Raw genomic sequence first — 22,384 nt, 5'->3', positions numbered from 1 at the left:
TATTTTTGACTATTTTCCATTGAACATGGTGGATCGAACATGTTGTTTGAGTCTATTTTTTCGAATTCTTCTTATATCCAAAGATTATTAAGATAACAGTTTTTCTTTGTCCTCAACATATCCGCATGAGTACCCGAATAGATAAGAAGAACGACTAACCAAGCTGTATGGGTTCCAAACTCCCCACACAGCGTTTTGATTATACCTGGTCGTCGCTCGATGTTCGCAGCCTCAAATCTAAGCGCAATTCTGATCATTTCATATTTGGTCGTCACTCAGTGTCCGCGGATTCTATCTCACAAATCTCACTGCAATTCTGACCACATTTGTTGGTCGCTACAGTGAGACATACACACCGACTAGACTCTGACCACTTCGAATCTTTTTTCCGCTCGTCACCGTGTTTCGCTTTCTGACCGCCACCGTATTACACGAAGAAAAACGACATCCGCTAGGGAGTGGGCCTGTCGAAACTGAGTTTTCGCAGCAGATCCAAGTTGCATTGATCGTTAGCAATTCCTACTTCAAAGTTATACTCGTTTAAAATGAATTGAACATAATCAAGCCTCGGCAGTCCTTTGCGCACATCGGACAGCAACTTTGGCAGCTACTTCATCCACTTTGCCTCTCTAACAAAGTATGTGGTTGTTTGCAAATACAGATGTTCAGCAGAGCCATTGTTTAGTTGAAATTCTTTTTGCTCTATACCACTACATATCCATTTATAATTCAACCTATAATCACTCGAAAATGATGAGCATTCTGAACACTGGTTTATAAAATCCAATTAAAAATGTTTTTTTTTTTCTATGACCAGTCACTAAGGGAATGTCCCCTGTCCTTGTATTAATATAATGTGTGGGTCGAGGAGAAAAAAGTAGAGGAAAGAGAGATAGGGAGCAGCTATAGTGTGCATATAGCTGCGATTACACGTCAGTGGTAATTAAATTATTATCTAGTGCGCTGGGAGTTGAATCCATGTAAGCCGACTGGTTAAGCCGCTATTTTTACGTATTAATCAAAGCGGTAGCCTTTCTTGCCTTTAAGGCTAAAAAGAATTACGTAGTACTTGTTGCCTAAAGTAAAGACTAATCGTCCTATTACAGCATTAGTTCATGCCGCCAATGGATGCTAATTACTTTACAATTTTGTCGTTCGTTAACATGTTCAGAGAATGATTGCAATTAAATCTCGTTACATCGTGTAAAGGAATATGGGTCCACAATTGAAACGATGCAAATAAAGTAATAGTAGTAAAGTAATAGTAGTAGTAAGTCCGCCTTTGTATTAAATAGAAACTAAACTAAAACTAAAATTATATATACAACCCATTGTTTAATTTGTGACCTTAGTCTATAAGTTCCAATTTTAATCCTTAGTCCGCTTTCCCTTTCGTACTGGAAATCTTAACTTTACAGAAGATTTATTCGAATCTTGAGAAGTACTATAATACGTGGATTCCGCCTTGACGAAATCAAGTTAGACATATCGGTCTGCCCTTAATTCGAAATCACGATTACGACTTTGAGACGCAATCGTTCTTAAAAATTTTTCTCTTTATTTTCATCTGATAGATTATCACTTAAATCGGAATTCAAGTAGTAAGTACCTTTAAGATGGATCTTAAATTATTCTTTAGTATAATCATAAATACAATGCGGATTTGGATTTTGGAATTCATTCACAATACTTCGTAACAGTACGATAGGAGGTTATATGATATAAGTTACTTATCAATTTTCGAATCCCGTTTAATTGCTAAATACAAGTTAGCAATAGGTGCTAAGTAAATATGTTTCTTGTTTGTCTTAACTTTTACACCAGAGGAGCTCCTTTGGAGTTTACCGTTAATTAAGAATGTATAAGCTTTGTTAGATTTATCTTCGCCTTAGATTGCGAAATGAAAGTACAGAATCTCCTCTAAGCAAGTTAAAGGGATTCAAACATTGCCCCAGCCGGCACGAAGTTTTCATACTAATTTGCAAATGCCGAAATAGTGTTACTTAGCAAGTTTGATCAAGAAATTTTTTTGCCACATAACGACTTTCCGGAGTAGGGCGTTATAGGGGTTGTTATCAAAAAACTGGAGCGATCCTAATCATATTTAATAGCGTTCGTCCTTCGGTCAAAATATGTCACTGTATCAAATTTCATCATTAATATCTCAAAAATTGCGATCTGTAGCTTGAACACAAATTTACATAGACCGTCAGTGGACGGACAGACAAGCTTAATTCAGTTCAGATTATAATTCTGAATCGAACGGCAGATCTAGCTTAAGCCCTTCTGCGCCCTACATACGTCCGTGCTAAAGTAATATACCCTATACCCTAAGTAGTGTAGAGTGTAACACAAGTCGCCAGATATTAAAGCTTTTCAACTTAAAGAGACTACAACAATTTTTTTTTTTTACTTGCTTGCCTTGAAGAAACATGCCATTTATTTATAGATATTTCGAGTTATCAGAAAAAAAGTGTAGTCGATACCCTTATCCGAAATCGATAAAAGTTCAATACATATTCAATATATAGGTGTTTACAGTAACCGGAATTGTCAACCAAAAAAAAATTTATTTCCAATGTGAAGAAAGTGGTAGCAATATTCGGGGAATTCACTTCTTTCTTTGGAGACTCGCTTTGCTTTTTATTTCACTAAGAAGAAATAAATTTCGCATTTTAAAAAAATTTCACTGAATCGTTGGAAGTATTGCAGAAGATCGACGCATAATGAATCCTGTACATAAAAAAATCTAGATAAATGAACGGTGGCAAAAAATTAAAAAAAATGAAGTGAGACCATTATCCGATGAATACTCGACAATTGTTTTTGAAAGCTTTGCCTTGCAATCCATGCTTTTCTTCACATTTCATCATTGCTTCCTTGCAGTAAGCAAAGATTTTAGTCGAAAATTCAACTAATCAAGTCAAAGATGCTCTCTAATCGTTCGCCTGCTCTCGGTTAAAATCAAAAATTCATTTCAGTCTATTCGTTGAAAACGTCAAGTTGACCTTTAAACACCTCGCATTAGGTATTGAGAAATAGGGAGTAGAGAGGACCGTGTGCAGGTAGTGTAGGATAGTATTGCCTTAGTTACCTGGTGAGCAAAAAAATAAAAAGATAAATTTTAGTGAATAAATAATTTTTTAAACCAATTCCTCCGGATACTTTCTACATATACTGCATATCGAACATTAATTGCTACAAGATATCTTTATAAGGAGAGAATCGCAGGAACAGTAAATGAGTTGATTAGAAATTTTACACGAAGAGATCATTCGGAAAATTTAGTCCCTCTAGAAGAAGAAGAAGTTACTTTTCTGCTCTTTTTAAATCTCCATTCTTTTTTCCCATTTAGTAGGTCAGTCTTCTATCTTTTTTTTTTAATATTTGATCAGTCACTTTGTGGATGCCTTCGAGGGAGCAAGGTGCTGATCAAAAAGGATTATATATAGGTAGAGCAGTAAGAACAACAAAAAAGTGTTAAAACTATCAAAGACAAAATTCTAGTCGTCCAGGGTCCACTCTGTACGACTTTGGTTAATGTATTTACCTTAAATTGTTTACATAAGCACTTTTCAAAACAAGGCGTTACATGGAAAGTGTTTGAATCGATTCGAACCATTTTCAATAACCTTCGTCCTTATACGAGAACATGTTTATTAAAATGTTGCAATAATTGCGACTTGTGAATTATACACGAGAATACGAGACCGACAGACGGACAGATAAGGGATTGGCATAATAAAAAGAATTGAGAAAGTGATTCCGAATCGATTGATATAGTAAAAGATGCGCCTACCTCAAGTTCTGCGTTATATTGCCTATATGCGCACACACTTAACTTGGTACCATATGTGGTGTAAAATATAAGAAGAAGTATGTAAACCCCTTAGATTCCAAGATCGACTTATTAATGTTCAGTTTCAGCTCTAATGAGAGCGATAAAAATATGTACTACCGGATTTGCTTAAGAAAGCAAACGTTTCATATCGTAATTGTGATTGCAACAAATGGACAGACAGGCAAACCTTATTAAATTTGTGGACTGATCATGAGTGGACATATATATTCTCCAGCGGAGCGATTCAAACCATATTCAATAGCCCTTGCTCTGGGGCGGTCTACAAGTTGAACACATGACTTAGATGGGCAGACATCACACGGACAGACGGACAAATAAGTTTAAATCGATACAGAAAGCGATCAAGTCCTTTTTCAAACCAATATTGGGGTACAAACAACAACAAAAAAACGCTAAGAAGTGCTTAACCTTAAATAGGAGTTTAGAGTGCAAGTGAATGGAGCGTACTCGCTAAACTAATAGATGATATTTAGTCACCTTTAAGTTGGAGAAGCGAGTTGCAAAAAAAAATGTACTTTTATGGCGTATCTTTAATGATGTCAATAAAGTTGATGTCACGTATTATTTTAACGTGTTGTTATTTACCTGGTTTTCTAACAATAGAAAAATTTTATTTCATGGGGATAACAAAAGACAGAGATGAGATATCACATGAAACAAGAATTTTATTGCTGTATAATTAAATTCTATGAATAAAAATTATTATTTAAAAAAAAAAATAAAAAAAAAAAAGAGAAAAACTGAATCATTTATAATTAGCTTAACTATTACTATATATTACCTTCGGTTAAATATTATTTATCTATTTTCTTTTGTTTGTTTAATTTGCATTTTCCTACCTTCCTTCGTTTTGAAAACGAACTAATTTTCATTCAATTATTTGGATCCATATCCACCAACGCGTGCCTTCTAGTAGTTTACTTTAACTTTTTGTCATAACAGCGCGCACACACCATTAAGCAAACAAACATATAATTTTGAATTCTTATTTCCGCATATATATAGTTCATGCAAACAACAATTCTCGATAGGAATGTATATTTATTCGCTTTTTGTTGTTGTGTCTTTCAAAATTTTCACAAAAGAACGAAAGAAGGCAAAGACGAGCGAAAACCATTGGAAATGAGTCGATCAACTATATAGAGCTGCTAATGGCTCTGGCAATCGAATGATTTAAGGACAAGTTTATTGCTTGAGCAGAGAATGATGCAGCTTAAGCTCTCATAGAAGAACATGCAACATTTTATTTATTTAATTTTTTTTGATAATGTTAAGAAACTTTTCAAGGAAATATTGGGTCACGTAAAAAGTTTCTGCGGTTTTTTGGTCTTCTTTTGAGTCTCATCTTTGCAAATGGTTTCAAATAGCATTCGTCTTTGAGTCAAAGCACACCAATATCTCAAAAATTTCGTACATGGACACACATCACACGGACCGAGTAATAGACAGACAAATAGAAAATGATTCTGAATCGATCCGTATAATAAAAGGTGTCTCTCGGGATTTTACCTATGTCCGCACAAACTTAATATACCGTACCACAAGTGCTGTAAGATATAACAAAATCAGACGCGTGTGCCCGCTTGCGCGTCGTGTTAGGTTAATCTAGCGGCAAATTCTGGTCTCACATATTACACACCAAAAAAGTCGCCATATCTTACAATCACAACAATCAAGTAAAGTCGTAACGCTTTCCAAGGTTTGTGAAAAGGAAAATTCTATTATGTAAGCGACCCAGCCTAGTGCGTACGTTCTCTTACACGTTTCTAATTATAACTATAACTTAGTGATTATTTTCCTTAAGGAATACTTTTTACATTAAAAGTTATCGTTGTTGCTGTTTCCCAGCAATAACCGGTAGCAGGTACCAATAAGCTTCAATGCTTTGTCTCAGCTGCTGTTTACTGATATTGTTTTTTTTTTTTACGATTATTTTCCTTGCAACAAACTATCTGGCTTTAAAGAGGAAGATCATAAATTGCACTATTGTCAAACTGTCTCGTATTATCTGTTTTGTTTTTTTGTTTTTTTTTTTTTTTTTTTAGTTCATTTAATACACGGTTACACGGTCATATGTATATCCACGTAAAGCCTGTATATTAGATATAAAACAATAAAATTTCTCCTCTAAATGAAGTGACATTTTAAAATCTAAATTATATGTTATTATGTCGGTCTGTCTGTCCTATGCCTAAACACAATACAAAGTTAGCAAAGCGCGAGCGCTATTCAGTGAATATTCTCAATGAACACGGATGTATTAATAAACATGTGTATATATGTGTTTGTGTGTGTTTGTGTGTGTATAGCTGTGTTTGCTTTATGTTCATTCACATAAACGCTTGGCATTCTAATTTAATAATAAATAAAATCGATGGCGCGCAGTTTTAACTAAATTTTTTTTATTTTTTTTTTTCTCATAAATACTTTCCTGGCGCCATATGGCACTTTCGAGAATCGCGTACGTATCGATTGAACCCGAAAGTTCAATGCTTTTTTTTATATATTTTGTTTTGTGTTTAGTCGTCGTTGCAGGTAGTTTGTTATACTCAACATCTCTCTCAATTACCGCTTATAAGTTGTTGTTGTAAACTTACAAAAATCATTGCATAAATTAATAAAAAATAAAATTAATAAATAAATATAATAATAATAATAATTAAACAAAGCCGGAGAAAGAAAGACAACTAATAGCAAAAATTGCGAACTTTTAATTAATTTATATATGTGAGTCGAGTATTATTTGTCTCTTAATTTACTAAATATCATTATTATATAAATTACATAAAACGTAGTAAGTGTTTACATCATTGCATAGTAGTGCACAGTCCATGGGCAATGCATGGCCATATTTAATTACAGTAGTATGTAAATGAAAGGTTGTTTTTCCTGTGAGTATGTAGGTCGCGCGGGTTTATCTCATATCTCATATATATGCATATATATCGAATTTCAAATATATCAAAATTTTAAGAAAACGTATCAACATCGCAGCGTAATTAAAGATCACAAATATTCGTCTTGCGTTTGCTTTACAAAAAATTTTTTTTTTTTTTTTGAAATTGAAAACTGTCTGCCATAAGGAATACAAAAAAACCGAAGAAACAAAGCGATTACGACTAATTACTTTTGAACACGAGACCATTCAAAATTGTTGTGTTGTTTTACCTGCCTCTCCTCTACTTTTATGAATTTTTCTTCGCATTATTAGCGATTATTTTAATTGTAATAAATATCCTGAACGGCTCATTAATTTATTATAATAATTTAAAGAAATTTTATATAGATTTCTAATTTCTTTTTTTGTTGTCAAGTGTTTGATCAGTAGCATCGCTATCTAAGCACAATTCATATTGTTCCCTATACATGGCTTACGATACAGGGTGCATTAAGTTTGTGCGGAATTTATGTAACATTACGGAAGAATAGGAGATAGAATCATTTTTCTAAATATTAAAAAAAGTAAGAACAAGGCCGAGCAAGGCCGACCATTAAATACTCTACACAGTTCTTATTTTTATTATAGAACACAAAAATTATATGCTTTTTCCATACGAAGGCATATTATTGATTTGCGTATTCATGGGGAAGTGAGCCCAAAAACACAACCTAATGTCGTACAAGTTTAATCCTTACCTGGGATAGCATTCAAGAATTGGTGTAAAGTTCCTTTTTACATGAAATTACTGTTATGGGTCAATTTGCACCCCCCACATGTTAAAAATTGGATTTTTTTACTCTACAAAGGATCAATTTTTGTGAAAATCGCTATTAGGATAGGATACAAAGAATAGTCCAAAGATGGTCCAAAGTTGGTACAACTAAATTTTTTGTGTTAAATTGTTATTATGATGTTATATGAGAGGAAGTTCGAAAATTGTTCCATGCAGTCTAAAGTTTTCATGCCCACTTAGAACGCCTAAATACTTAGCCACTTTTGCCGAAAAATTTCGAAAATTGCATCTTTTTGCAATATATAACGATTTACAATGATTTACAACGATTTTATATGGTCGAAAAAGTGAATCGATCGGAACAATTTTATTTCGTCCTTGAATCAAAACGCATCACTGTACTTCATCATAATATCTCAAAAATTGCGACCTGTAGCTTCAATACAAATTTACATGGAAAAAAAATCAGACGGACAGAGCAACATACAGGCATAGATCAATTCAGATTGTGATATAATAAAAGGTGGGCTTACCTTAAGCCCTTCCGGCCTACGTCCGCACTAACTTAATATACCAAAAGTGGTTTAGGGTTTTTTGATTTAAAACAATGGACTCGAAAAGTGGGAAATTTTCCCTACGAAACGAAAAATCGTATGAAAAGCAAAGTACAATTTATGTTCGGTCTACCGCACCAGGAAGAGAACCTGGTTCCTCCGGCCACTAGACCATGCTATTGGGCTTAGTAAACATACTTATTGGACAGACAAAAGGATTACTTAATACATATTCCTAATTAGTTTGAGATTTTGTATTGTGTTAAGCATCTTATCTGTCTATCCGTCCGTCGGTCTTTTATAGGATGTTGCAACTCTTTGTAGGTTTAAAAGTTGAGGGACATTAAAGTAAACTTGACACTTAAATGCTTAATATCGATACAATTTAGATGTGGGAGGTGAAAAGCTTACTCTCAGCATCTGATATTTATTTAGAAATTAATTGCATCCAATATAAATCAATATAAAAAGAGAATTTTCGTTTTCCCTCATGGGGGTTATGTTCATTTTATCAAAACGTTTATGGCTACGGAGACTTCGTCAAGTATAAAAAAAATTTGAGCACATCCGTTTGTCTGGGCAGGGTCTGTGGAGAACACTTTTCTGGTTGCAAACATGCATCTATCGATTACGATTGGAAATTCTTGCACGCAGATAGATACTGAAATTGGGTCAAATCGGTCAAAGCACACGACCACAGAAAGTTATAAATCATTTAAACCAATATATTTATATTGTTCACTTTTTGGTCGCCTGCTGCTTATTACTCATAGGGTATAGAAATTTTGTTCTTTTGGTCGCGGCCATATATAATTTTCTTACTTGTTACGTTTCCCATTTTTTTTTTTTTTTCTTCAAGTGATTCCTTTATAACTCAAATAATGACATGAAATAATTTCTTCTATAAAATGCTGCAAAATATTAAAAAAAAAAAAAGAAGATATACGCGGGTATTCTTTTTATATTATTGATCAGTTTCAAGAACAAGTTCATCATCTATAAATGGCTTCACATACCATGCAAGGGAGCTTCTCTCTACTTTTTAAGTTTTTTATCTAAAGCTACAGCTTAATACTTTAAAAGGTAGATTCATGTAAGCAAGAAGCTTAAGAAAGAAACATACGATTGCTGCCGGGAACATTGCTCCCATTATTACCATTGAAAGGAAAGTGGGGAGAAAAAAAATCATTGCGAAAACAATTTATTATCCATCATTAAATTGAAAATACTCGATTCTAATAAGAGCAACAAAAGAGCAGATGCTTGGTAGGAAAATTCCCATTTAGTGAGTATTTTTAAACGGTAACGCGAACCCATGCCGACGGAAAAAGAAATTTGAATTTTTACACCCTCCACCGAAGGATGAGGGGTATATCCGTCGGTTGATCGGCGTCATATTATAAATCGATTTCAGCATGCCCCTCTGTCTGTCCGTCTGTGTAATATCGTTTGGAAACATTCCCTTGGCCGGACTAATGAAACTAACTACTTCTAATTTGGCAGAAACATTACAAATTCTTGCCCGCAGATTGGTATTGAAAATGGGCCAAATCGGCCCAAGATCACAGCCACAGCGCCTAGTTGTTGTTTCAAATGGAGTGAAAGTGAAGAGTGAAGAGTAGTTTTTTGTTCATTGCTCATAAACTGTAGCAGATAACAAAAAATGTACAAAAATTTGAACACTTGTTCTATGGATGATGATGAAGCGCATTCGTACAAAAATTAAAAAAAAATTGAGCACGCCTACTCCATATTATAGTGTATGGAAATTAAATTTTTCTTTCAATACCACTGAAAGGGGCAGAAACAAGCTTCGCTTCAAAAACGCTACAATTTCAAATATTTAATGCACCTAACATGTCCCTCCGTTGGTCCGTCCATCTGGCTATCTGCGCATCTTTACAATATTTGTGGTAAAAATTCTCCCACTAGCGGAAATGAAAGTATCGCCTGCCAATTTCCAAGAGAAACTGAAAGTGACCTAAACTTATTAAAGGAGACGCCTACAATGCCCATATACGTATGCCTTCCGCTAGCGGAAAGGAAGGTATCGCCTACAAATATGCAAAAGAATCTGAGAGAGGCGTAAACTTTTCACAGGATACGCCCGCGACACGTACACGTCTATGCGACAAAAATAGAAATAGGAATCAGTTGCGTCCATTCCATATTATGGAACATGAAAATATAATGGTTTTCCCGGTTTTTGTGTTTTTTTTTAGGATGACCGAATATAAATTTCTTACGTGTTTGACATTGACTTCATTGACATTAACGCACAAACAAAGCCTCATTAAATTATAAACAGAGCCCGTTACAAATTTTAGTATACATGTGTACGATACATGTATATATCATAATATATGCACGTCCACGTGCCGAGTATAACAGAATAGACTTTTAAAATATTTCTAGAAAATTACAAGAAAAAAGTATAATTTTTTTTTGTTTTTTTTTTTGCAAAATTTTTTTTTGCTTAGTAATAATAAATATTTTAATTTAATTTGTTTACTACGAATGTTTAATTAAGACATTTATCTAAAGATTATAATATTAATTGATTTAAAGATTGTCATTTTTGCAAAAATAATTATCATCAAATTGTTGCTATATCTGCCCTTTAAGATAACGACATACGCAGAAATATCTTTTTAATATCAAATATCATTGCGTAATAAAGATATATTTAGTTTATCGTTTCCTTCATAACATCAAGATTTTTTTTTTCCAATCGACTTAATATTGACAGACATTTTAGCACAACTGTCTGTCCACCCGTCCGTCTCTTTGCTCAGCTATTTGCATTCATTTAATTTTTATTAATTTAATCGTTAACCATCTTCAAGTGAAAAGTCAATTTATGTATGTACTTCCGTCAGTCTCTCTTTACGCAGTTTATTAAGTAGAGTAAAAGTTCCTTATCCGCACTTCTTTCATTCGTGGTTTCCTTATTCGCGGGTTAAAAAAATGCGACACAATTCCTCTATTCGCGGCTATAAATTTCTTTATTCGCGGATTCTATTACTTACATACATAAGAATAAAAAGTTTCTAATAGGTATCCAAACCAAATTCCGTATTCGCGGTTTCTGTATTCGAGGCTACATATCCCCCGCGAATAAGGAACTTTTACTGTACCTAAATAGTATTGGACTGGGATGACGCAATTTAGTATATTTATATATCTCGCTTAATCTGCAACAAACACAAGCCGATTTCGAGCTGTCCATCCGTCCATCCATTTGTGTCGGCCTTTTCGTGGAAAAGAGTCGATAGAAAAGTAGTGAGACGAAGTTTGATCTTCGCATCTTTTACCTTATGTCTAATCAAATTTTTGACTTTGGCAGGTCGGTCCGTCCGATCATTCGTCAATAGAACGCTATACTTTAATTCATGTATTTTTATTAAGTTAATCCTTCATAACTTTGAGAAGGACACTCGATTTGTACATGTACCTCCGTCCGCCTCTCCAAACCACCTATATTATATGTTTGAATTGAACGATAAAACTTCGCATTTATTTGCTTTCTTTAGTTTTTAAGAAACGTTGAAAACAGAAGTTCAACTAAGTCCGTCCGCCTTTTTGTTTAAAATTCGAAAGTTGTAAATAGAGAAATACTTATGCCAAGCTTGACATCTGCTTTCTTTGCTTAATTCTTAGTCAAGTTTAGCTACAGGCATGTCTAGCTGTCCGTCTGTCCCCTTATTATTTGTTATTGGTTTTAAAATAAGCAATAATGCAGAGGCCAAATTGTGACCTAAGGTTTTTTCTAGTCTTCCATCATTTGGAGATTAAGGCTCTGGTCTCCACACTTCCACTATCCACACTTTCCCCGTAAGAAATATTGAGATGTGAACCTGAATTTACTTACGTACACTTACTTCTTAATCGATTTAGCTGCGGCCATCTGTCGGTCTTGTTTTTAAATAAGTAACGTTCAGGTTTTTCTCACTACGTGGGCAGGAACCCAATAGCAAATATCGATTTGGAGAATCATAATAGTTGTGTTTAATCTTCTATAAGTCTTACTTCGAACAAGTCTGGCCGTCTTAAAAATACTCAAAGAAGCGTATATTTGTTACCTTATCATCAATCAAGTCTCCCAAGATCACTTTCCAACCACCGCAAAATTCGAATTTAGCCTTTGTGTCCATCCATATATTTTTTTCGTCTCTCAAAAAGGCAAATTTGTACATAGAGATTTGAAATTTTGCTGGAGCTTTGTTGGGCGAGTTTCGTAGATTAAATTCTGAATCTGAACATAACTTGAAGAAAAGAATTTTTGTTCCTTTTGTCAAAACTTTGCGGCTCATAATTCGCTATTGATCAATATCTTAGTGGGAATATTTGTCGACCTTTGTCAACAGCGACTTTCTATTTTCTATAAATCTTTCATTTGTAAATCTATTATAACTTTTAACGTAGTCTTTTAGACTCCCACCCTTTCGTCGCGTTACCCTTTCAGTTTAGGATTAGTATCGCGATGATGTAGTTGGATATTCAAAGTTCACCTTAAGCAGAATATAGTTTTATTTTTTATTCACTGTCTGGATTAAAAAATTACATCTGTTTTTTTACTTCTGATAATTAACAGAATTCGCTCTCGATGGGCCTTTAAATAGTGCTGTCATTAAGTAAAGTCGTATCATTTCTTTAGTTAACGGCAGACGGTAATGAGATAAAGAGTTTCTAGAAAAATTCATTCATTTGTTGTTTCGTTAACCGTAAGCGGCAATAATGGTGAAAAATACATTTCTTGACAAACGTTTATTAGCGTGTGCTCGACGACGCCTACACTTGTTAAACAAGGGGGTGAGTGTTCTTCATACAATTCTATGCATTATTATATTAGTGCTGGTGGTGTCGGGCTAATTTTGTTTAAAAGTGAAACACAAAAGCAAATTTTTTTTTTTTTTTTTTTTTCTGTAAAAGTTTTTTTTTTTTTTCTTGTAAAGTTATTATAGTGAGTGAGGTGTGCAATTTAAATAGATCTAAAGCGGGTGAAGAACAGTGTACGTGGCTATTAAGGCTAAATAGCTAATGCTAGGTACACATCGTTCATTGGTTAAGATAATTCCAGGCACTTTATTAGGAAGTATTGTTCTTCTTTTTCCCCTTTCTTGCCTATAGATTCGCAAAAAATAAGAATCGATGTACTGGGAAAATGCAAACAGTGCTTTATGGAGCAGACAACGAAGTAAAAGAACAGCAAAAATAACTTTTTTGCTCATTTTTTTTTTTTTTTTTTTTTTTTTAAGGATGCGGGAAAGCCTTAAAAGTCTAAAGTTACTGTGCAGTAAAATTCAGTTAAACCTTTGACGTTGTTCCTTTCAACACTACCGCTGTGGTTTACAGCATTCGGCAGTCAAGCTGCTGTAAAGATCCTGAAAAGGGCATATAATAACCTCTAAGCTTCTTGAAGTTGCCTTCAAGCCTTGCACGTGCTAGGGAAGCACAATGAGATGGACATACCTACGGCATGCGGTCATTCAGGGATTGAAAGCAATGAAAGGGCCGGTTGTCTAGCCAACAGGAGGGGTCCGTAGGGCTATCGTAGGCCCGGAACCTTTCTGTAGCGTGTCAAGGAGCCACATCAAGAGGTCGATATATCGCAGTGGACATATAAATTTGAACAAGCCCTTGAAAATAACGGCAAGTTAAAAGATTTATTTAATCTTCCAGCGACGTAACCGGCTACTTTACGCGTCATAATTCTCTCAGATACCACCTGAAAAAAATGAGATTCGAAGATATTATGGGGGCGAAGATGGGAACGTGTCATCACAATTCGCGAATGTCGGCAGGATAAGAAACCATATGTTTGGCGAACACTTTATAACGCTGAACACGTATGACATCCAGACACCTTACCTACGAAAGTGGCGAAATTCATAATAATCAATATATCGTTTTATGTCGCAGCACAGTTTGTGCTCACCCCATTACAATACAATACAATACATCGGAGGAAAAGTCTCCTATCCCCATTAAAATCGAATCAACCTATCCTACTACAAGTTCACTGCAAAAATTCGTTAGGATATCATATTTCATCAAGATATCCCGGAAATTACGACCTAAAGGTTGAAAACAAAAAAGAAAAAGATTGTCGGACGGATGGACGAACGAATTTTAATCAATGCAGGAAGTAATTCTGATTCGATCAGTATAATAAAAGCTGTGTCTTTTCCATGTCTTTCCTCCATCCACATAACCTTAATGTATCTTGGTGCTGGTGTATGGTGTAAAAAGCCTGCACTCTCTCTGAACTGCCGTAGCCTCTCTCGTCAGGTTTCCCCCATTAGAAGGAAAAGAAGAAAAACGGAAAGGAGGGGAAATAATGCAAATCCCCAAGCAAGCGGAATAGGCAAGTGTATGGGAAAAATGACGATACCGTTGTACGAAGCCGCAATAGACATAAATATTAGTTATTATTAGAGAACAAAACATTTATTTCAATTGCTTATTAACTATGGTGTTAGACCAATCAATCATGGGTCTAAGAAGCAACTCAACAAGAGGTTTTATACGAAAGCCTGGAAAAAATATGTTTGCTCTGAAATAAAAATTGTTTTAATAAAAAAGCATTTATCACTTGTATGAATTGCTTGAGATAAGTAAGAAAATATGCGGTTAAGCCGTTTTTTTTTTTTTTTTTTTTTTTTTTTAAGAATAATAAATATACGTTTTAATTGCTTGTGACGACGAGAGAACGACACGGACGAGTGTTGCGCTTTCTCAATATAATGCGATATTCAATTTGAAGAAATCATTTCAACATTTATTTACAATTAACGAAACGTAAAAAAAAAAGAAAAAAAAAAAAAAAAAAACTTATCATCATTGAACGCTCTACGACAACGGATTCTTGTAAATGTGTCATTAGCAGAGCATTAGTAGCATTCACTTAACAATCTTAATATCTCATGAAATGAAAACAAAAAAAAATCTCATTGTCTTGAAAAAAAAATTCTTAAATAAATTTCAATTATTATTATCATTATTATTAATAATTTTTAATTTTTAATTTAAATTTATAAATATAACGCAACATTAGTTGATTAAGTTGTAGTATCAGTTATTTGTCTGTCTAGTGATCACACTACGCTGACTGCTGGAAATTTTCTTTTTTTTTTTTTTTTATACTTTATATTAGATAGCTTTAACAATCACATATATATACATATGTATGTGTGTGTATGTATATTCAATTACTCGTTAAAAGCTATTTGTTTACATTTTCTTCAAAATTTAGTTTGGCTATGACCAATGGAAAGTAAGCAACACTATTACACTTAGTACAGTTTATCTATTGCTAGGATTTTTCTAAATAACAAACAAACAAACGCACACACAAATACCAACACAACAAATTCTATCTCGCTCTCTCTATCTCTCTCTATCTCTCTCTATAGTCATTCCAATATATATTCTGCTCTTGAAATATAATTTTAATGAAAAAAAAATAAATCAATAAATAAAAAGAAAAAAACTAAATAATTTTTTTTTACAATTTTCTACTTTACCGGCATTAGGTGTTGTCTATGAGCAATGATGACTACCGCAAAGCGTCCATATTCCAAACGGGATCGTTCGATTTAGACTTTCCGATACCTGAGCTAATTGGTACCACCGAAATTTTAACCGAAGAGCATCGGTAAATAATCTTTACAAAAACAATAATTCATAATTTAATTAATTTTGAAAAAAAATAAAATAATTTTTCTGTTTTTTCTTTACCTATGAGCAGCGAAAAACTCTGCAGTCATTTACCTGCTCGAGCAGAAGGCTATTCCTGGTCTTTGGTATTTAGTACATCTTTACATGGATTCTCGTTGAATTCATTATATCGTAAAATGCAACGTCTCGAGAGTCCCATACTGATTGTTATTGAAGATACAGATCACAATGTAAGTATTGCAGAGGACGTGCACACATGGCCCCAATTGGTCAGCCTATGTGCCGACCAGTAAGATACTTTGATTTAATCGTGAGTTTTTCTAGAACAGAGTATAGTACATTACCGGTGAATAAAAGTCAAGTCAAAAAGTCGACCGTTACATGTCGATCCCATAGTTCTATCCAGGAAAAATCGGGAAAACGCAAGTTATAGTTTAGTCCAAATCCGAAACGTTTTTTATAGCGTTTGTTCTTGGACGATAACATGTCAGTAGATTGAATACAAGAGAACAAGGCAGAGAGGTGGACCGACAAGCCAAAATTGATGCAAAAGGTGATTCTGAATCAGAATTAAGAAAGTGATTCCAAATCGATCGATATAGTAAAAAATGCGTCTACTTCAAATCCTTCGGGCTGTTGTGCATACATCCGCAGAAAACTTAATATGCCCATGTACCACAAGTTGTGTAGACTGTCAAAAGAACACAATAAAACCCACCGGACAAATGGACAGACAAGTTTGATTCCGACTCGAACGATATTATAATATCTTTAACACAAACTCCTGAAAAGAATGCTTTATACAGAGTACTGTCGAAAAAGTGGTCGGGCCAAAACACGTCATTGTTCCAAAGTTCATCAAAATATTTCAAAAATTGCTACCTGTAGCTTCAACACAAATTTACATTTACAGATATCAGCCGGTCACATAGGCTTAGATCAATGCAGTTTATGATTCTAAATCGATCGGTATAATGAAAGGTGGACCTACTTTAAGTCCTTCTGAGTGTTACATACGTCTGCACTTGGGCCAAAACAAGATTTCATTGAAATATCTCGAAAATTGCGACTTGTAGGTCCGACACGCGAAAGCAGAACAGCCGGGCAGACAAGCTTGGGTTGATTCAAAACAACTTTCAGTAATCTTAAATTCACCTGGGATTGCAGATATCCACATAATGTCTATAGATAGTTGTAGATTATAAAAAGGAAAGCACGGAAAGAATACAAGAAAACCATCGGACAGACAAGCTTAATTTTGAATCGATCGGTATTATAATGAAAGGTGGATCTACCTCAAGTGTTTGTAGGTGGTGCATACGTTAGCAAAAACTCACTACACCCGTATACCCCAAATGGGTGTACACAAAAAAGCAAGGCGGACAGATAAACTTAATTCCGAATCGATCGGTATTGCAACGAAAGCCAGGTCTACCTCAGGTCTTTCCTGGTGTTGCATACGTCAGCGTGACCGAAGATACCCATCTACCATGTGTAGGGTTGTAAAAACCTCAAATTTCATTATACATAATCCCGAAAATTTATACATAGAAGCCCCATCACTCGCACTAACTGAAAAAAATAGTATTATTTCCAAGACGACTGCGAGGTTAAAAATGGAATACTTAAAGGCTCTTATAGACGACGATAGATAAAAATGAAGAACCATTTGATTGGATTGTACTTTTTTTTTTTTTTGATCGTGTATTTTAGGTTTTTGGCGCTTTAACTTCTTGTTCCCTGCACGTATCGGATCATTTTTATGGTAACGGTGAATCGTTGTTATATAAATTTAATCCCAGCTTTAAAGTATTTCATTGGACTGGGGAAAATCTTTATTTTATTAAAGGCAATGTTGAAAGTCTCTTAGTTGGTGCTGGAAAGTAAGTTCCAAATTTCCTCATATTAAACTGTGGGAAAATTTTTAATTCTTCTTTTTATTCTTTTTTTGATTTTTTTTATATAGCGGCCGATTTGGTTTATGGTTAGATGGTGATTTAAATCAGGGTCGCTCGCAATCGTGCAGCACGTACGGCAATGAGCCTTTGGCGCCACAAGAAGACTTTGTTATTAAAACTCTCGAATGCTGGGCATTTGTTTAAAAGATTTTCTTATGACCACACCCACACAGACACACACACAAACACGCATTAAATACATTACTATCTTTATCGCATTAACACACTATCTTTCAGATCTAACCAGATGTAACATACATACACACACATACACACACAAATACACACACATATACACACGCATTCAATAGATTTCATATAAGTTTTTCATGAAAAATTTTCTCACGCAAATAATGAATTTCATCAAGACTATGATGCAAGCGATTGAATAAAATAATAAAAAAAATATATATATATAAAATAAAAAAGAAGGAGAAATCAATTAATAATCAAAAAGCCCTGAGAAAAAGAAAATAATAATAATAAAAATAATATTAATAATTTAAACTTAATTTAATTTAAAAAACAAGAAAAAAAAAACAAACAAACAAACAAATTGTAGAATTTCTTTACATTGTTGTTATATACGTAAATGAAATCATATTAAAAAAAAAAAAAGAAAAAAAACAAAAAAAAAGAAACGTTTATTATTATATTGAAAATGTGTTTGTATTTAAAAATTATGTATGTAATTATGTGTTGCATAATGATGATGATAATGATGATGATGATGATGTTTAATTAGAATTATGATAGCATTACAATAATAACACATACATATATACATTCATATTATATTTCCTTTATTTTCTGTTTTCTGTTTTTTTTTTTTCTCGTATTTTCCTTTTTAACCCTTAAGAATATTCATTTAGTAGAGCGGCATCATGTGTAATTAAGTTTAAATTAAATTTTAACTTTCAATTTTGTCTTGTCTTAATTTTTTATATTTTATATATCATTCAAATTGAAATCATTAAATGATTTTCAATAAAATAATAATAAAACGTAAACGAATTATTGAAAATAAAATAAGAAATTTTTGTGTTTCAAGAGAAGTTTTATATAAATATACCGTATCTATTATCAGCATTAATTTTTAATTATAAATTATATTCAGTTTTCTTTTTTTCTCTTTTACTAATTTAACGTCAACTTAATAGTGTATGCGTTAGAAGAAGATGAAAAAAAATAAAAAAAATAAAAACAATTATTGAAAATATTTATAACATAAAAATTATATTTTATTTAAAGTTGCATACATGTTGATCACGTCGGCTGGCATTGGTGGTAAATGCAAAAGAGATTTTGATTTGTTGCGTAGAACGAAAGGCTTGCTTTGTTTTTAATCCATTATTTTTTTTTTTTTTTGTAATTTTCGTTTCAAAATGTGAACAAAATATTAATAATCTTAACATATGACCGACAGAGATGTCATAAAGATGTCATTTTTTTTTTTTTTTTTTTGAAAAATATAAAATTTAAATAGTTTATGGAAATCTTATATAGATAATAAAAGACGCCCCACTATAACGAGCATGTAAGAAAATTATATTCGGCTGTGTAACCGAATCTTGAAGAAAACAAGGAAGAACATTATAGTCGGGCAATAAATACCCTATACCACATTGTCCAGCACACTGTTTATTTTTATATGAAATTACTATTATGGGGTCAAATTTTATCACCACATATTAAAGCTTAGACTTTTCTCTGTAAAGGATCAATTTTCGTCAAAATCCTTATTAGGCTAAGATAAAAAAAAAATAGGACGAGCTGATCCAAATTTGGTACAGTTAATTTTTTTATGTTAAATTACTATTATGATACAATTTTCAATGCTTCACGATGAAAGACCTTTTTTGTTTCTTCAGTTTTCGTTTTATAAGAAGGGGTTCAATAAGAGCTCCAACCGGTAGAAAGTTTTCATACCAATTTGGAATGCCGAAGTGCTATTACTTAGCAAGCTTTGACGAGAAATTTTGAAAATTGCGATTTTTTTCCATATAACGAGTTTTCAGAATAGAACGTTATATGGGGGTAGTCGAAAAAGTGGATCGACCGTTCGTTCTTAGACCAAAGTAACAAATTTCATACAAATGTCCCGAAAATTGCGACCTTGCCCCTGAAAATTTACATTGACATTCATCAGATGGACGGACGGACAGACGGACGGACAGACAGACGGACAGGTCTACATCAATTCAGAAAATAATTCGGAATCGATCGGTGTAATAAAAGCTGATTGTTTCTTAAGCCCTTCTGCGTGTTAGATACGTGCGCACTAATTTAATACACCATAAGTCACAAGTGGTGAAAGACGAAGCTTTTAGAGTTTACTAAGAATTTTGGCTATAGGATTAGATATGTTTCTGCAAGTAAAGCGTAAAACGTGCGATTCCGTCTGAAAGCAAAAGCAAAAGAAAGACTTTCGAGCAAAAAATCGTCAAGAAAAGAAAATGAAAAAGAATACTTGAAAATGAAAGGGCTGGTATTACAGGCTATTATTATCTTTCCATCAAAAAAAAAAAATGAAAAACTCTTCCTTTAGGCTGCAAATAGTTTTACATTTCACATATACATATATATATATATATATATATATATATATATATATTCTTGGTCAATCAACATCAAATTCTAAATCGATTTAAGCACGTCCGTCTGTCCGTTTGTTTTAAACATTCTCCTGGCCGCAAAAATGATGCTATTGACTTCAAGTTTCACAGAAATATTGGAAGTTCTCGCACGCAGTTTGGTGTTGAAAATGGGTCAAATCAGTCGAAGGATATGCCCACAGCACCACTTAAACTTAGAACACCTCTTGTTTTTCAAAAGAAATAGAGGATTGGTCTTTTGCTCATTGCCCCTAAACTATAGTCGACAAATGTAGAAAGATTTGAAAGCATATTCTATGGGCGATGCTGTCGCTGTTGCTTTTGTGCACAAAAATGGAAAAGACTAACCTCGCCTATCCTATATTATAGTGTATCAAAATTTGATTTCTTTTTCAATACCTTTATAAGGAAGAGACAAACTTTAAGAATCGCATAAAGTATATAAATTTGGAATGTAATTAAACATGTCCATGTGTCTGTCTGCACAACTGTATATCGGTGGTAACGATCCTACGGTTAGCGAAAACATGCAAAATAATTTGGAAGTGACCTAAACCGGACTAACAGACAAGTCCATACACGTATGCGACAAAAACTTTTATTTTGAAAATAGAAAAAATCGCTCACGCCCACTCTATATTTTAGAATATGAAAATTTATTTATTTTTTTTTTTTTTGTTTTTATTAGAAAAACGGTGATTGGTATAAAAGATTCGGTCACGACCGAATATAATTTTCTTACTTGTTTTTTTATGCAATGGCTTTTACTATAGATTTTGGAGGGTATTTCAAGATTTTTTTTTTTTTTTAAGTTTTATTACAAGTACACTGCAAAGAGATCTTCCAAAAAGGAAAAAAAAAAGATGATTGCTTTCTGCAAAAGCTGCGCAGAGACTTTGATTTTAAGTAATCATATTAAAAAAAAAATAATAATTATTTAAAAAAATTTTTAAATTTCCTAATAAATATACAAACACATGTAAACAAGATTTTTTCCGAATAGATTTATGTAAATAAATTCGAGAAAATGACTCATTGCCATATCATTGGCCACGGAGCAATCTTACCTACCTATGTGTTTAGGAATTAGCTTAGTTGTCAAACGTCCGATCAATGTTCTTTGTGTAGGTTCGAAATTTTTAATGAACCTATAGTGCAATTCCTTTTGAATGGCCCTGTATGAATCTATTCGGGAAGTCATTTCCTTTATTTTTGATTGAAATGACAACCGACGATTGTTTGAATCTTTCAGCAACTCTTTGAATCGTTATTCGTCCGTTTGCATTAGACAATCTCTTTATTTGATCTTCATCAGCTTCAATTGACCTTTTACATCCTAATGCGAACGAAATTCTGCGAACCAGTTTGGTCTTCTGCCAATATAACTTCTTCGTACACATTCGATAATGTTTTCCTCGCTTGAATACCATTTTTACTTTATCGATAGCAAAAATTAAAAATATGCCAAAATTTGTTGCTTTCGACTTCCTATAGCTGATAAGTCACCAACCATGCGCTATTCCGCAGAGTCAAAAAAATCTTTTCAAAAACAAGCCTTGATATAGTAGCTGTCAAAATATATGAAAATGCGGGTCAAGTGTCAAGTTGACTGCAAATAAATGTGAATGTGAAATAACGTTTCGAACAACTTAATATATTCTCTCATTGGTCCTGGCATATCAACCAAAGATGAAATGACTTTCCAAACAAACTAATATATTCTCTTATTGGCCTTCACGCTGCTCGCTCGGTATGTGAGCCAAAGGAGGAGCGACTTTCCAAACACCCTAATATATTCTCTTATTGATCCTGTTATATAAGCCAAAGATGAAATGACTTTCCAAACAACCTAATATATATATATATATAATAGGAATAATTAAAATTGCTAGTGTTTCACTCACAGTTTAAATTCATTATATTATAAAATTTTACACAGATGTCATTTTTGGGATATGCTATATAAAATAATTAAAAAAATTGAAGTTCACAAGATCAAATGTAACTCCAAGCCACATCCTGGTACAAACAGGGTTGGTTT

At 33.4% G+C, this 22,384-nt stretch overlaps 1 protein-coding gene across 19 annotated transcripts in view; it reads left to right on the top strand.

Annotated features, from left to right (window-relative positions):
• LOC119638072 (TLD domain-containing protein 2) overlaps positions 1 to 17,917 on the top strand; it is a 239,532-nt gene extending 221,615 nt beyond the window's left edge. For 17 of the 19 annotated variants that reach the window (XM_038034689.1, XM_038034688.1, XM_038034681.1 and 14 more), the window contains 4 exons: positions 15,626 to 15,747; positions 15,841 to 16,000; positions 17,484 to 17,653; positions 17,737 to 17,917. In XM_038034689.1, coding sequence (XP_037890617.1) covers positions 15,626 to 15,747; positions 15,841 to 16,000; positions 17,484 to 17,653; positions 17,737 to 17,872 — 588 coding nt within the window. In that variant the 3' untranslated portion in view covers positions 17,873 to 17,917. Of the gene's footprint in view, positions 1 to 6,504; positions 6,590 to 12,720; positions 12,903 to 15,625; positions 15,748 to 15,840; positions 16,001 to 17,483; positions 17,654 to 17,736 lie in introns of those variants that run through there. The other 2 variants (XM_038034697.1, XM_038034694.1) reach the window with 2 other exon arrangements.
• The last annotated feature ends 4,467 nt before the right edge of the window (positions 17,918 to 22,384 follow it).

Source organism: Glossina fuscipes, unplaced genomic scaffold (assembly GCF_014805625.2).
Source record: "Glossina fuscipes isolate IAEA_lab_2018 unplaced genomic scaffold, Yale_Gfus_2 73, whole genome shotgun sequence".
Taxonomy (NCBI): Eukaryota; Metazoa; Arthropoda; class Insecta; order Diptera; family Glossinidae; genus Glossina; species Glossina fuscipes.
The sequence above is the reverse complement of the archived record's forward strand: the minus strand, read 5'-3'. Positions and strand labels throughout refer to the sequence as shown.